Below are 16,385 nucleotides of genomic sequence, written 5' to 3'. Positions count from 1 at the left end.
GACTCCGTCTCAAAAAAAAAAAAAAAGTAGAAACAGAACAGAGGCTGCACCTGAGCTGCCCCCCACCTCCCTCTCCTAGCTCCTTGCTCTGATGGGCTGGGTTCCAGCTATGCTGCTCTTGCCATCTTTATTTTACAGGTAAGAAAACTGAGCCTCAGAGCAGTTTATTAACTTGCTCAAGGTCTCAGAGTGGTGGAGCCAGGATTTGAACTGGGCTCTTTGTCAAAGGCAATGTTAACCCCCTCACCATGTGAGAGACTCATTCTTTTGTGTTACGATGGAATTTTCTGCCGTAGACCGTCAGCTGTATGAGATCAAGGAATGTATCTGGCTTCTGTACCACATGGTAGGCATTCAGAAAATACGTGTTGAATGAATGATTGGATGAATGAATGAACCTCTTAGGAGGCAAATCTCTCTGCCTAACCCTTCCTGTCTCCCTGGGAGTAGCAATACAGCAAGCTGTAAGGGTTAACGGAAATAAGTTTATGCCATACTTTACAAGAATAGTTCTTTATAAATGAGACCCACAACTGGTGATTTTTGGAAGAGAAAATAGGAGTGCAGTGCAAAAACAGGCAGACGTAGAAGGCAGTCTGGCCACCTGTGGGTCTTAGTGAGGCATACATGTGGGGCAAGGAGTCAGACGCTGAAAAGGCGGAGAGAGGGGCCCTGCAGATGAGCATCACCTCCTCAGTCTGTGTCGGGCCCATCTTGAATGCACGAATCTTGCGTGTGTAAGTATCCATGCGTATGTGGAAGTGTTTTATGGAGTCATAACGTGTCCAATTCTCCCACACTTTGCGGCCCACAGAGCACCGTATTGTGATTTCTTGTTTCCCAATGTAGGCGGAACACACCAGGAGCCCCAGTGCAACCCTCCCCTCCAATGTGCCTTCATGCAGGTCCCTGTCATCCAGCGAAGACGGCCCCAGTGGCCCTTCCAGCCTCTCGGATGGGGGCCTAGCCCACAACTTACAGGATAGTGTCAGGCACCGGATCCTCTACCTCTCAGAGCAGCTGAGAGTGGAGAAGGCCAGTCGGGATGGCAACACTGTGAGCTACCTCAAGCTGGTATCCAAAGCAGACCGCCACCAGGTGCCGCACATCCGGCAGGCCTTTGAGAAGGTGAACCAGCGCATCTCTGCCACCATCGCCCAGATCGAGCACAGGCTCCGCCAGTGTCACCAGCAGCTCCAGGAGCTGGAGGAAGGCTGCAGGCCCAAGGGCTTACTGCTGATGGCAGAAAGCGACCCAGCCAATTGCGAGCCACCCAGCGAGAAGGCCCTGCTTTCAGAGCCCCCCAAGCCAGGTGGGGAAGACGGGCCCGTCAACCTGCCTGATGCCAGCAGACCCTTCACCTTGGAGAGTCGCTTCCAGAGCTTACAGCAGGGGACGCGCTTAGAGACAGAGGACGTGGCCCAGCAACAAAACCTGCTGTTGCAGAAGGTCAAGGAAGAGCTGGAAGAAGCCAAGAGGTTCCACGTCAGCCTCCAGGAGTCCTATGACAGCCTAAAGGAGAGGTCTCTGACTGACCTGCAGCTGTTGCTGGAGTCCCTTCAGGAGGAGAAGTGTAGGTGAGGCCTTGGCTTTGGGGACTGGAAGCAGAGGAGGAACTGCTCCCAGCAGCCACCTATGGGAGGGTGAAAGGGAGCCAGGACAGGAGCCTGGAGAGCCAGGGTGAGGGGCCAGTTGGAAGAGCAGGTCCACGCTTCTCTTAGCGACTGGGCCCTGCAGTGGGGCGAGCCAGCCCTCTCCCTGCAGTCTCACACCTGCCTTGACCCTTGCTGGCGAAAAGGCTCCAGCTCGGCAGCCCCTGCCAGGTGGCTGCAGCGGCACAGCGGCTGGCCCTGACCCTGTGGTGGCAGGAGACAACATGGGGGTGGCAAGAGTCCGCTAGATACCCGGCACTAGTTCGGGAGGTGGCGTCCTTTGGTCGCAGTCGGCTGGGAAGGTGGGAGTCAGGACCAGAATCGCCTCGCCAGCTCTGGTCTCTTCACATGTGCTCCTAGCTGAGCTGGGGCACAAGTCGGGTCTCAGATACTTATTTCAAAAATGACTGCTTCTGGCGAATGCTTTCTCTGCACCATGCAGTAGCTCGATTTTCTTTTTCTTTTTTTTTCTTTTGAGATGGAGTCTCACTCTGTCGCCAGGCTGGAGTGCAGTGGCACGATCTCGGCCCACTGCAACCTCCACCTCCCGGGTTCAAGCGATTCTCCTGCCTCAGCCTCCCGAGTAGCTGGGACTACAGGCGTGCACCAGCACATCCGGCTATTTTTTGTATTTTTAGTACAGGCGGGGTTTCACCATGTTGACCAGGATGGTCTCAATCTATTGACCTCATGATCCACCTGCCTCGGCCTCCCAAAGTGCCGGGATTACAGGTGTGAGCCACCTCACCCTGCCCTAGCTCGATTTTCTTTCCCTCTAAGGTAAGGCTAGGGCCTACCAATTGGAAAAAAAAAAAAAAGCAAACCCAATCTCTCAACGGATTCTCTCCATTCCTACTGGGACCGTTCTCTGGGTTTCCATGGGCCCTCAGGGGGTGCCACATTCTGTCTCCCTCGCTGCAATCTGTGGCTAATTAACGCCAGTCCCTCCAGCGTCCTGGCCAGGGAGGCAGTGATTCCCTTAGGTGAGCCAAGATTCTCAGCATTTGCATGAAAAGAACTCCGCAGTCCTTTTAGCGCCTGATGCAGGGGAAGAGGCGTGTGGGAATCATCCTCTTTAGTTTCCCCAGGGACATCTTGCCAGCGTTTACATGGCCTAAGAATCTGTTAAAGGACAATCAAAGAATATTACAGGGCAACCACTATCAATGAGATGACTAGTCAGAGTCACAGGCGTCTCTTGGAGGTTATTTTCATAGGACATGGCAACCAAATCTAAAATCTTGGGAGCATCAAAGACCCTTTTGTCAAAATCACACTTACCCGGTCAGCTTTCTATTAAGCAACAGCAGAGCTTGGTGGCAGTTACAACCCGCCCCCCCCGTATGTTTCCAAACCATAGGAGCCAATGAGAATGCTGTGCTCAGGGAAACTCTTAACCCCCCAAATCCGAGTCTTTCACCCCCTCTTGATACAGGGGTGACTACCGGGGAACAGGGCAATACCTCTGTCTCTCCCCCTCTCAGACCTTTGCTGCAAATTCTAGAAGCCTGCACTTCTGACCCAGTACCCCCCATTGGACTGTGACGTGGGATTTCTGGTTGTTTGCTGCAGCAGCGAGCCTACCCTTACTAATGTTCACTGTGAGCAGGGCCCAAATTTACTAGGAGGAGAAGGGGCTGATGATGATTTTTCACTGTTATCACGGGCTCATAACTGAGCTGGGGCACCAGGTTAAGCAGCATTGTTCTTTGGCCCTCAGATGCCTACTTTATGGTTGGGGAAGCAGAGTCTCATAGAGGCACAAGCAGGCTACGTGGCTGCTAAGTGCGGACCTGAGAGCATTTCACCACACCCTGGCTGTGTGGCTAAGTTAGATGCAGGGGACACAGGAATTCATGGCATTTTAAAAACATATACTTCCGTAAAATCTTCTTCAAAACTTTTACATGAGCTGGACACAGAAGTGTTTCAACCAGCCAGGCTCCCTGTGACTGTCCCCTCTGGTGCATCACAAACTGAGAATCCATACTGCAAGTCCTGTGCCGTTTATCACAGTTAAATCCGTTTGCTTTCAAGAGGGCTGTCGTGGTTTTTATCATTATGGTTTCTTTTTAATTTGGTCTTGGTATGTCTCTACCGACAGTGGCCATAGCCGAGATACCCAGTTTCTAGGAGATCCCTGACCCGTGGGAAAGTTAGGTTCGGATGTGTGTGTCAGGGGAGCCACAATGAGGGGGCGGACGAAAACGCATGAAACAGCAGAAATGGGCTGGGCGTGGGGGCTCACGCCTGTAATCCTAGCACTTTGGGAGGTTGAGGTGGGCAGATTGCTTGAGCTCAGGAGTTTGAGATCAGCCTGGGCAACATAGTGAGACCTCGTATCTACAAAAAAATCAAAAAATTAGCTGGGCGTGATGGCGCGTGCCTGTAGTCATAGCTACTCAGGAGGCTGAGCAGGAGCGGGGATGCCTTGAGCCCGGGAGGTTGAGGCTGCAGTGAGTCATGATTGCACCACCGCACTCCATTCTGGGTGACAGGGTGAGACCCTGTGTCAAAAAAAAGAGAGAAAAACAGAAAAAAGAAATGTATGACTCAGATCGAAGAGACATTAGGTGTGCTGATGGGAGGCAGAGGGGAAGTCTGGAGGCAGCAGGGAGCTGATTGAGCTCATCAGGTGTGCAAGAGCGAAGCCCAGAACGGAAGGGCGGGGAAGCTTCCGGGGCTGTGCCTGTATTAAGGTCACAGGGTGTGAAGTGATCCCACAGGCTTTCCTGCGGGGGTTGTGGATTGGCTGGTTTGAAGAAAACATGCACAAAGGAGGAAACTGATTTACATGACTCTGGTGTTGAGCATTACGTCTCATCGTGGTCAGCAGCCGTGGGATGTGTTGGGTTTTGGGTCAGTGAGGTGAGGACCACGTGGGCTATATCGCAAACAATCACATGACAGGGAGGGAGGGGTGTTATCTAGGGCAAGGGTGACAGGGTACAACTGCTAAAGTTGGATGCTGAGGCAGCAACTGTATTAAACGCATTTATGACAAGGGCTTACTTAAAAAAATTGGTGTAGAATTCACATAATTTCACGTAATGTGAAATTAACCATTTGGAAGCATGTAATTCAGTGCATTAAGTACATCTGCAGTGGGGTTCAACCATCACCTCTGTCCAGTTGTCTAACATTCTCATCACCCCAGAAGGAGACCTCCAGACTCACTATGCGGTCACTCCTAGCCTCGGCTCCAGGCGTTCCCTAATCTGCTTTCTGTCTGCGTGGGTTTGCCTCTTCTGGACTTTTCATATAAATGGGACCATACGATATGTGGGCTTTTGTGTCTAGCTTCTTTCACTGTTTTCAAGGTTCACTAATGTTGTAGCACGTGTCAGTACTTCATTCTCTTGATGGCTGACTAATATTCCAGTGCACGGGTAGATCACATTTTGTTTATCTGTCCATCAGTGGATGGAGATTTGAGTTGTTTCCACCTTTTGGCTATTGTGAGAAGCCCTGCCCTGAACACTCACATACATGCCATTTGTTTGAACACCAGTTTTCAATTATTTGGGGTCTATAATCAGGAGTAAAATTGCTGGACCCTGTGGTGACTCCAGCTGTAACGTTTAGAGGAGTCTTCCCACGGCAGTCGCGCCGCTCCATCTTCCCACCAGCAATGCAGAAGGTTTCCAGTTGCCTCACATCCTTGCCAACATTTGTTGTTATCCTTTTTTTTTCTTTCCAACAGATGTCTGTGAAGTGGTATCTCATTATGAGGGCTGGCTTTCTTTTTTATTTTTCCTGAGTCTTTGGATAGTCAGAAGTTCGTTCTTTTTTCTTTCCTTCTTTCCTTCTTTCTTTCTTTCTCTTTCTTTTTTTCCTTCTCTTTCTTTCTCTCTCTTTCTTCTTTCTTTCTCTCTTTCTCTCTCTCTTTTCCTTTCTTTTCTTCTTTCTTTTTCTTTCTCTCTCTTTCTCTCTTCTTTCTTTCTTTTTCTTTCTCTCTTTCTTTCTCTCTTTCTTTTTTCTTTTTCTCTTTCTATCTCTCTCTTTCTCTCTTTTCTTTCTTTATTTTTCTTTCTTTCTCTCTCTCTTTCTCTTCCTTTCTTTTTTCTTCCCTTTCTTTCTTTTTCTTTCTCTTTCTCTTTCTTTTCCTTTCTGTTTTCTTTCCTTTTCTTTCTTTCTATTTCTCTCTCTATTTCTTCTTTCTTTCTTTCTGTTTCTTTCTCTCTTTCTCTGTCTTTCTTTTTCTTTCTCTTTCTCTCTCTTTCTCTTTTTTTCTCTCTCTTTCTCTCTCTCTCTTTCTTTCTTTCTCTCTCTCTCTTTCTCTTTCTTTCTTTCTTTCTTCCTTCTTATTCAGGGTCTCTGTTTCCCAGGCTGCATGCAATCATAGTTCACTACAGCCTTCAACTCCTGGGCTCAAGCAATCTTCCTGCCTCAGCCTCCCGAGTAGCTGGGAGTACAAAGCATGTGCCACCATGCCTGGCTAACTTTTATTATTATTATTATTAGTAGTAGTAGTAGTCGAGATGGGATCTTGCTATGTTGCCCAGGCTGGTCTTGAACACCTGGCCCCATGGCCTCCCCAAGTACTGGGGTTACAGATGTGAGCCACTGTGCCTGGACAGTTCTTACTTTTTAATGCATTTTTTAATTGATTGTGGTGAAAAAAAAAGCCACAATATATTCTTTTTGATTCTGCAAAGTGCAAGGTCTCTGTCACAGCAACAATTAGACTCAGGAGGCTTGGGGCTGGGCTAGTGGCCCTGGGGTCTCCTCCTTCATGAGGTCTGGGTTTGTGGGTCCTTGCAGAGGACGTTCCTGGGTCCTGGAAGGACTGTGACTGCTTCCACTGGAGTTGCTTGAGGCCCCTGGTAACTCTCCCCTCTGTGTGCTGAGGAGAAGCACAGGCGTTGCGAACTTGATGATTCTGGATGGAAGGGTCTTTGCCAAGCTTCTCTTCCTTTCTTGTGGAAATAGGTGGAGCTTCAGATCTCCAAGAAGATGCACAGTGAGCGGCCTGTCTCCTCAGCACAAGCCAGTCTCCTGGGGGACCAGAAGGCCCCGGTCCCTCAGTTTCTCCGTGGGTCAGGAGGAAAGAAGGCTTGAGAAACTCAGAAAACATTCATTGGTAGAAGAAATGGCACCCAAGGAAGGCATGGGGAGCCTTCAAGTAAAAGTCTTGACTGGCCAGGTCTCACCTGGGCACCTTGCATGGGGAGTTGCAGGAGACCCCCTCTAGCCTCCTAATGAGCCAGGGGGCTCTGGGAGGGTTTTGGGGGTCCTTCCCCCTCTCTTAGAGGATGCGCAGCTGACTTCTGCTTGATGGTGAAAGGCAGTCGGGTTTCAGGCTTGGCCCCGTAGACAGGGCATGGACAAGTCCTGGAGTTGGGGGCGTGGTGCTGGCAAAACCATCTTTACTCTCTGGGGTCCATAGCCAGTCCCAGCCTGCCCAGCCCCACCCTCCTGCTTCACCTTTGTAGCCCCAGTGGTCAATGCCTGGGGTAGATGGGTTGCTGGGACATCTTTGTTCTTTGTTGGATGAGTAAAATGGTCCTAGGAGAAAACCCGACTGTGAGGAGCATATTGCTTCTTTTTTTTTTTTCTTTTTTATGAGATGGAGTCTCACTCTGTCCCCCAGGCTGGAGTGTAGCGGCACGATCTCGGCTCACTGCAACCTCCGCCTCCCCAGTTCAAGTGATTCTCCTGCCTCAGCCTCCCGAGTAGCTGGGATTACAGGCACCTGCCAGCATGCCTGGCTACTTTTTGTATTTTTCAGTAGAGATGGGGTTTCGCCATGTTGACCAGGGGTCTCGAACTCCTGACCTGAAGTGATCCACCCGCCTCGGCCTCCCAAAGTGCTGGGGTTACAGGTGTGAGCCCCCACACCTGGCTGGAGGACATTGCTTCTTACCCCATTTCTAGTTCCCTAGACCTGCCTTGGCATCAACTCACTGAAGGCTCCACTTGGTGACAAGGAACCAGCTTATTTGGAAACAGGGTCCTTGTGGATGTGATGAGTTAGATTTGGACGAGGTCGTTCTGCAGAGGGGTGGGCCCTAATGCAATGTGACCTGTGTCCTGACAGAAAGGGGAGACGGAGACACGGACATACCCAGAGGGAGAGCGCCGTGTGGAGACAGAGACTGAGGCCGACCTGCCATGGCAGAAGCCAAGGAAGCCCGCAGATGGGCAGCAGAGCAGAAGCTGGGACAGAGGCCCCGAGCGGAGGCGCCTTCTCGGTCCTTGGCAGAAGCCCGCCCCGCCTGCGCCTTCCTCTCGGACTGCTGGACCCCCAGCCAGGAGAGAGGCCATCTCTGCTGCGAAAGCCACTCAAAGTTTGTAACGCTTTGTGATGGCAGCCACAGGAAACTCCCACACTCAGCTTGTCCTTTAGGCTCTGCTCTGATGTCCTCTCCTCAAAGGGACTTCCCAGGCTACCACGTTCAAATGGCCTCTTCTTTTATTCTTTTGGAAGCGGGGTTTTTTGAAGTAAAGTTTTTGTTTTTTTTTTTTCAGATGGAGTTTTGCTCTTGTTGCCCAGACTGGAGTGCAATGGCGCGATCTCGGCTCACTGCAACCTCCGCCTCCTGAGTTCAAGCGATTCTCCTGCCTCAGCCTCCAGAGTAGCTGGGATTAGAGGCATGCACCACCACGCCTGGCTAATTTTGTATTTTTAGTAGAGATGGGGTTTCTCCATGTTGGTCAGGCTGGTCTCGAACTCCCGTCCTCAGGTGATCCACCTGCCTCGGCCTCCCAAAGTGCTGGGATTACTGGAGTGAGCCACTGCGCCTGGCCTTTTTGAGGTAAATTTTATACAGTGAAATTGCATTTAAGTTGAGGCATACAGTTTAACAAGTTTTGACAAAGGTTTACACCTGGGCAACTAAAATCCCAATAAAGAGCTTTGCCACCACCCCAGAAAGTACCCTCACACCCTCTTCCAGTGAATGCCCGTCTCCCATAATTGGCCACTGTTCTGGTTTCTGTCACTCTAGCTTCGTCTCGTCTTGAACATCATGTAAGTGGAATCGCACGGCACGTGGTGCTTTGCGTCTGGCTGCTTTTGCTCCGTGGAATTGTTTTGAGATCCACCCAAGCTGTGTGAGTGAGTAGCTCATGGCTTCGTATTGCTTGGCAGGCTTCCACTGCATGGAGACGCCGCAGGTTGCTTATGCCCTGGTCCGCTGCCAGTTGGGGCGACTGAATAAAGCTGCTATGAACGTTCTCACCCAAGTCTTTCTGTGAACATATGCTTTCATATATGGAATTGCTAGATAACAGAGAAGTGTTATGTGTCTTAGTCCCACTTTCTGTTGCTGTAACAGAGTACCTCAGGCTGGGTAGTTTATAAAGACAGGAAGTTCAATGTCAAGGCGCTGGCAGCTGCTGAGGACCTCTGTACTGCATCATCCTATGGCAGAAGGCAGAAGGGCAAGAGGGCGTGAGAGAGCGAGCGGGGGCCAAACTTTCAGGATAACAATATTAATATTAATCGCCTCTTACCAGTCCCACCCCTTAACACCATCACATGGCCATTAAATTTCAACATGAGTTTTGGGGGGGACGTGTACGCCATAGCAGTATGCTTAGCCTTTTAAGAAAGAGGAAGGCTGGGCGCGGTGGCTCACCCCTGTAATCCCAGCACTTTGGGAGGCTGAGGCGGGTGGATCACCTGAGGTCGGGAGTTTGAGACCAGCCTGACCAACATGAAGTAAACCCTGTCTCTACTAAAAATACAAAATTAGCCAGGCGTGGTGGCACATGCCTGTAGTCCCAGCTACTCGGGAGGCTGACGCAGGAGAATCGCTTGAACTCAGGAGGCGGAGGTTGCGGTGAGCCGAGATAGTGCCATTGCACTCCAGCCTGGGCAACGAGTGAAACTCCATCTCAAAAAAAAAAAAAAAAAGAAAAAAAACGAGGAACTGTTTTCTGACATGGTTATACCATTTGACAGTCCTGCTAGGAGTGTATAAGAGTTCCAGTTGCCAACGTTTGGCAAGATCAGTCTTTTAAATTTCAGCCTCTTAAGTTCAGCCACAACTTGGTGAAATTAGACTCCAAAATTTCATCACCCTAGCCCATGTTCTGTCAACCTTGGCACTGTCGACATTTTGGCCCAGATGATTCTCTGTTGTGCGGGGCTGTCCTGTACATTCTAGGATGATGAGCAGCATCCCTGTTCTCCACTTACTTGATGCCAGTGGTGCCGTGAATTAATTACCTGATACTGCCGTGACAAATTGCCCCCAACTTCATGGCTTAAAATAACAGAAAGTTATTCTCTCACAGTCCTGGAGGCTAGAAGGCTGAAATCAGTTTCACTGGGCTGAAATCAGGCGAGGACACACTGTCATTGGAGGCTCTAGGGGACAAACTGATCTTTGCCTCTTCCAGTTTCTGGTGGCTGCCAAATTCCTTAATTTTGTGGCCACATCATTCCAGTCCCGAAAGGCAGCGTCTTCAAACCTGTGTTCTGTCTTCACATGACATTCTCGTCTGTGCGTGTCTAATGTCCTTTTGCCTCTCTCTCATACGTGTGATTGCATTTAGGGCCACCAGGATAATCTAGGATAATCTTTGCATCTCAATACCCTTAAACTCACCACTTCTGGAAAGCCCCCTTTTTTGGTCATAGAAGGTAACATTCACAGTTTCCAAGGATTATGACATAGATATCTTTTGCGGGGGGGCTTTTTTTTTTTTTTTTAAGACAGAGTCTCGCTCTGTCACCCAGGCTGGAGTGCAGTGGCATGATCTTGGCTCACTGCAACCTCCGCCTCCGGGGTTCAAGCAATTCTCCTGCCTCAGCCTCCCAAGTAGCTGGGACTACAAGGGCGTGCCACCACACCCAACTAATTTTTTGTATTTTTAATAGAGACGGGGTTTCACCCCGTTGCCCAGGGTGGTCTCGAACTCCTGAGCTCGGGCAACCTGCCCACCACAGCCTCACAAAGTGCTGGGGTTACAGATGTGAGCCACCGTGCCGAGCCTAGGGGGGCAATTTTAGCCTACTGTGCCCCACCTATTTGTAACAACCAGGAATGTCTCTCCAGAGATTGCCAAATGTCCCTTGGCGGGGGGGGGTGGCAAATCGCTCCTGGTTGAGAACCACTATCCTAGCCCATGAAACTAGTGGGTGTGACCCTGTCTCTCATGATTAATGATGCTGAACCCCTTTTCATGTGCTTATCAGCCAACAAGTCTTTGGCTTGTTTTCAACTTGGATTGCCTTTTTATTGTTGAGTTGTCAGAGCTCTTTATATACTCCAGACCAGTCTTTGTCACTCCCCTACCTTTTCCTTTCTCACAGCACTCACCGCCTAAACTGCTCTCCCTTGTGTAGGTATTCATTTGTGTTGTATTGTTCTCGTCAAAATATCAGCACATTCAGGTCGGCCACTGTGTCTAAGTGACTGCCCAAGGACATGTTGGCACATGATGGCTGTTCTGTGAGTACCTGTTTCGTGGATCAGTCTGGATGCTTCTTTTCCTCCCTTCCTGAAGGGACCCAGCTCGCCCTCTGGGCTGCCTCCCTCCTCCATGTATATCAGAACTCTATCTGCTGTGTCTTGGGAACATCAGGGCAGGGTCAGGCGGGCTGATTCTGGATTTAGGCCTGGCCCAGCCTCCTGTCTGCCAGGTATTTACTGAATTACCTTGGAGGAGGTGCTTCAAGTTTGCAATCCTCAGTTTCCACACTGTAACACGGAGGTAATAATGATCCCACTATTGTTGGAACTGTTGTGAGAATTAATTAATACTTGTGTGTAAGCCCCAAGTAGATGCTGATGGAACTGAATTTACAATTCCTTTCTGCTTCCTATCTGCAAACTAAGTCCTTGAAAGATCGTAAAGAAAAATTGGGCCAGATGTGGTGGCTTATGGCTGTAATCCCAGTGCTTTGGGAGGTCGAGGCAGGAGGATTGCTTGAGTCCAGGAGTTTGAGACCAGCTTGGGTAACAAAGTGAGACCATATCTCTGCAAAAAAATTTAAAAGTATTAACCAGACTTGGTGGCACATGCCTGTAGTCCCTGCTACATGGGAGGCTGAGAGAGGAGGATCGCTTGAGCCCGAGAGTTTTATGTTGCAGTGAGGTATGATTGTGCCACTGTACTCCAGCCTGGGTGATAGAGGACAGAGTGAGACCTTGTCTCAAAAAAAAAAAGAAAGAAAGAAAAAGAAAGAGAAAGAGAAGGAAGAAAGAAGGAAAGAGAGAGAAAGAAAGAAAGAAGAAAGAAAGAAAGAAAGAAAGAAAGAAAGAAAGAAAGAAAGTTGTTGATGGCTTTTTTTTTTTAGATGGTGTCTTGCTCTGTTGCCCAGGCTGGAGGGAGTGCAGTGCCTCGATCTCAGCTCACTGCAACCTCTGTGTCCCGGATTCAAGTGATTCTCCTGTCTCAGCCTCCTGAGTAGCTGAGATTACAAGCATGCACCACCACGCCCAGCTAATTTTTGTATTTTTTAGTAGAGACGGGGTTTCATGATGTTGGCCAGGCTGGTCTCCAACTCCTAATCTCAAATGATCCACCTGCCTTGGCCTCCCAAAGTGCTGTGATTACAGGCGTGAGCCACCACTCCCGGCCAATGACTCTTGATAAATTCATCAATGGAGTACCCTAGGTTGATGAGCTCAGGGATTTGGCCAAGATCTCAACCTGACCCTGCCTTCCTCTTCTTTCCCTGAGTCAATGCCTCCTGGGTTTGTCATTCCTGCTGCCCTCTCCTCTCCAAAGCATTACAGTGCCCCACTACCCCTTACTCTGGTTGTCTGTCATTTTCTAGCAGCTTCTCTAGGACCGTCTCCACATATCTGATGATCTTGTCCATCTCTCATTCAGAAATTGCTGGTAGAGGTTCAGAGATAAGAAGCTACTCAAGTCAGAAAGCGGATTGGTGGTTGCCAGGGACTGGGGTGATGGGGAATGGGGAGTGACTGCTAAATAGTATTTTTTCGAGGGGGGTGATGAAAATGTCTTGGAACAATTTTTTTTTTTTTTTGAGACAAGAGTCTCGCTCTGTTGCCAGGCTGGAGTGCAGTGACATGATCTCGGCTCACTGCAACCTCTGCCTCCCAGGTTCAAGCGATTCTCCCGCCTCAGCCTCCCGAGTAGCTGGGACGACAGGTGCGCACCAGCACGCCCAGCTAATTTTTGTATTTTTAGTAGAGACGGGGTTTCACCATGTTGGCCAGGATGGTCTTGATCTCTTGACCTCGTGATCCGCCCACCTCGGCCTCCCAAAGTGCTGGGATTACAGGCGTGACTGCAGCCGGCCAATGTGCTGGAACTATTAATAGCCATGGTGGTTGCACAACACCACATGTGCTAAATGCCACTGAATTGTTCACCTTAAAATAATTCATTTTCTGTTACATGAAATTTACCTCAATAAAAATTGAATAAAAAAGAAGCCGCTCAGGTGCCGAGTATGCAAAACTTTCACTCTTGCTTTGTATTTCTGGCTGTATCCACAAGTGGGCAGTCGCGAAATTTTCTTATAGCTTCTCTTGCCATATTGAAAATGCCCTGAAGTGAATATGCCAGGTCTCCATGCTTTTCTTTCCCTTCTGGACACCAGGTCCTTGAGGGCATCCAGACCCTAGCTCCTCTGTCCCAAGAATGTCCTGGTATGTTTCGCTTTCAGACAAGGCTCGGAGATAACAGGCTATGGTTACTAGAGGCTTCAGTGTTGCTCTGTGACCTCTCAGCCCCAGGGACCCAGTCTCGGGCTGACTTTCCTCAAGGTATCTGCTTAGGCCTTTGTTGCAGGCTTTTGGGTCGTGTTAACTTGAAGGCACAAGAACTTCCATTTTTCCCCCGACTTCTCCTCCACGTCAGAGCATGCTGCATCTTTGGATCTCTGAGGAGGTCTGACCTAAGGTCTGATCTGCTCTCTGAACTGGTTCCTCTCATTCTTATTGTGTGGAAGCAAAGCACAGACATTATATCAGTTCATCTGTAAATATTTCAGTGTGAACCTGAAATATGGATCATTTTGTTAACATAGCCTAAATGCTATACCAAAAATGTTTTAAAACAAGTCCACAATGTTAAATATGCAGTCACTGTCACCTTATTGCCTCACACATGCCATCATTCCTTTTTATTTCTGAAGGATTTTTTTTTCTTTTTTTTGTGAGATGGAGTCTCACCCTGTCGCCCAGCTCGGAGTGCAATGGTGAGATCTTGGCTCACTGCAACCTCTGCCTCCCAGGTTCAAGCGATTCCCCTGCCTCAGCCTCCTGAGTAGCTGGGATTACGGGCATGTGCCACCATGCCCGGCTAATTTTTGTATCTTTAGTAGAGACGGGGTTTCACCATGTTGGCCAGGCCGGTCTTGAACTCCTGACCTCGTGATCCGCCTGCCTCGGCCTCCCAAAGTGCTGGGATTACAGGCGTGAGCCACCACACCCGGCCCTGAAGGATATTTTTTGCTGGACATAGAATTCTAAGTTGGCACTTAATTTTTGGAAATAATAAGCATTTTGAACAAATCATTCCCTTCTGACTTCCATGGTTTCTGTTGAAAAGGCAGCTGCCAGTCTTCTTGTTGCTCCTCGGATCACAGTTTTGTTTTCCTCAGGCTCCTTTTAAGATCTTTTGTTTTTCTTTGTTGTTTGGTGGTTTTGCTATGATGACGTTTGGTGTGATTTTCTTTCTCTTTTCTTTTTTGTGCCGCTGACCCTCCCCTTGGTGTGATTTTCTTTGCATTCATCCCGCTTGGGCTTCGCATTGCCACTTGGGTTTATGGCTTGATGTCTTTTGTCAATTTTGGACATTTTCAGCCATTATATTTTCAAATAGTGATTCTGCCTTAGTCTCTCATTTCTCCCCTTCTAAGGCCCCAGTTACATGTATGTTCGACCTTTCCACTGTATCCCTACATCTTCTGGATTCCTGTGTGAGCCGTCCTGGGGATTTTCCTCCCACTTTGGCTTCTGTTTTGTTGGCTCTTCCCCCAGCTCCCCAGGGCCCCTTGCTTTGGCACAGTTGCTCAGAGCGAGCTCATCCATCCCAGCCACATGTACCGATTGCACCCGGGCTATTGACCCCTCCTATAGCTGTTTCTCCATCTCAGACGTTTCCTCCAAGTTGCAGGCCATGATTAGGCTCTAGCTCAATTTGCCAAAAGCAAATTCTCAGAAATGATCAAGAATATACTCTTTCTGGCTGGGCCCAATGGCTCACGCCTGTAATCCCAGCACTTTGGGAGGCCGAGGCAGGTGGGTCACCTGAGCCCGGGAGTTGGAGACCTGCCTGGCCAACATGGTGAAACCCTGTCTCTACTAAAAATACAAAAAATTAGCCAGGCATGATGGCGCATACCTGTAGTCCCAGCTACTCAGGAGGCCGAGGCAGGAAAATCACTTGAACCCGGGAGGCGGAGGTTGCGGCAAGCCAAGATCGTGCCACTGCACTCCAGCCTGGGCAAACAGAAGGAGATCCGTCTCAAAAACAAAACAAAACAAAACAAAACACTACTTTGAAAAAAAAATAAAGTTTAGAACACTTTGTGTTGGAGAGGGTGGTCTTAACACCTTTGGTCTGTCTTGAGGGTGTCTGGGTTGACTGGTCATTGTTTTGTCTTCATAAGAGCATTCTCCAGAGTTGTCCATTTGCCTCTGTGACTGTAGGAGGTGGAGAGAGAGGGGTCCTTGACCAAGGAAGAGTAGGGAGCGCGGCTGCCAGAGGGCCAGGAGATGGGGGCCGGAGAGAAGGGGAGACTGAGAGAATATCCTTACGAAAATATTGTTTACTAACATCTGAATAGGCTCTTCAAGAATGCATTGAAGAATATCTTCATGTATCTTTACCAATACATTGATGAAGATTGACTTCGTATTCCCGAGGACAGTTAAAATCTTGAATGTTCTCGCAGCTACATCATTCATGTAAATGAAAAGACAGTAATGAGGAATCTATTTTCGGGGTGACCATCCTGCCGACCCACTCCCCCTCTCTGTGAGCAGTAGCCTAGTCCATGTTGTCCACCGACTCTCTTCTTAACAGGGACCTGGGGCAGAGACAAATGGAATATTCCTTGAAATGCTGCAAGGAACCAGCTTTTGACAAATTGGCTTTCAACAAATGAGCTGTCAGCTTATTCAGTGCCCAGGGGATTTCTCCGTGTGGGTGTTGGTCAAGTCCTTGGAGTGGGACTGAATAGAAGTCGTCACTGTTTTCCCCGTCTCTGTCAGCACCACCGTTTAGACCTCCTGCACCTGAAGCCTGCCGCCACCCTCCTGGGCCTCCTGGGGCGGCAGCCCTGCCAGTCTATGGGTTCCATCACTCTCCGGTGCCTTCTCTCTTCTACGTAAGCGGTGGTGCCAGAGCCCCCTCACTGGCCCCCTGGCCTCTGTCCTTCTGGCCTGTTCTTTGTGGTGCCAAAAGGGGAACTTCGTAGAAGTTTTTAAATTATGAAGTATTTCAAGCAAAGGGAAAATGTACAGGATAACATAATTAACAGCCCCAGCTTTCTGAAATCTTAACATTTGCCATTTTCACTTCAAATCTTATTTTTTTAGGAAATAAAACTTTAAAATATTCCGTTGAAGCCCTCATTACCCCTTTCCAGCACCATCTCCCTTCCTTGCTATTCTGGCCTCGCTATACTGGCCTCGCCATTCTCATTTGGGTGCTTATCTTTTCCATGCATGGTTTTATACTTTTACTACTTATATAATTATATACACAACAGGTAGTGATTGTTTTCTTTTAGAGATGGGGTCTCACTCTGCTGCCCAGGCTGGAGTGCAGTGCCGTGATGGCAGCTCACTGCAG

General features: G+C 49.0%; 1 protein-coding gene across 1 annotated transcript in view; it reads left to right on the top strand.

The window, feature by feature from the left end:
- Positions 1-226: 226 nt before the first annotated feature.
- LOC116812169 (testis-specific protein TEX28) overlaps positions 227-16,385 on the top strand; it is an 18,791-nt gene continuing 2,632 nt past the window's right edge. The window contains exons 1-2 of the mRNA XM_058441555.1: positions 227-346; positions 850-1,577. Of these exons, the coding sequence (XP_058297538.1) occupies positions 278-346; positions 850-1,577 (797 nt within the window). The 5' untranslated portion in view covers positions 227-277. The remainder of the gene's footprint in view (positions 347-849; positions 1,578-16,385) is intronic.

Source organism: Hylobates moloch, unplaced genomic scaffold, assembly GCF_009828535.3.
Source record: "Hylobates moloch isolate HMO894 unplaced genomic scaffold, HMol_V3 SCAFFOLD_7, whole genome shotgun sequence".
Lineage (NCBI taxonomy): Eukaryota > Metazoa > Chordata > Mammalia > Primates > Hylobatidae > Hylobates > Hylobates moloch.
This window is presented reverse-complemented; position numbering and strand designations above follow the sequence as displayed.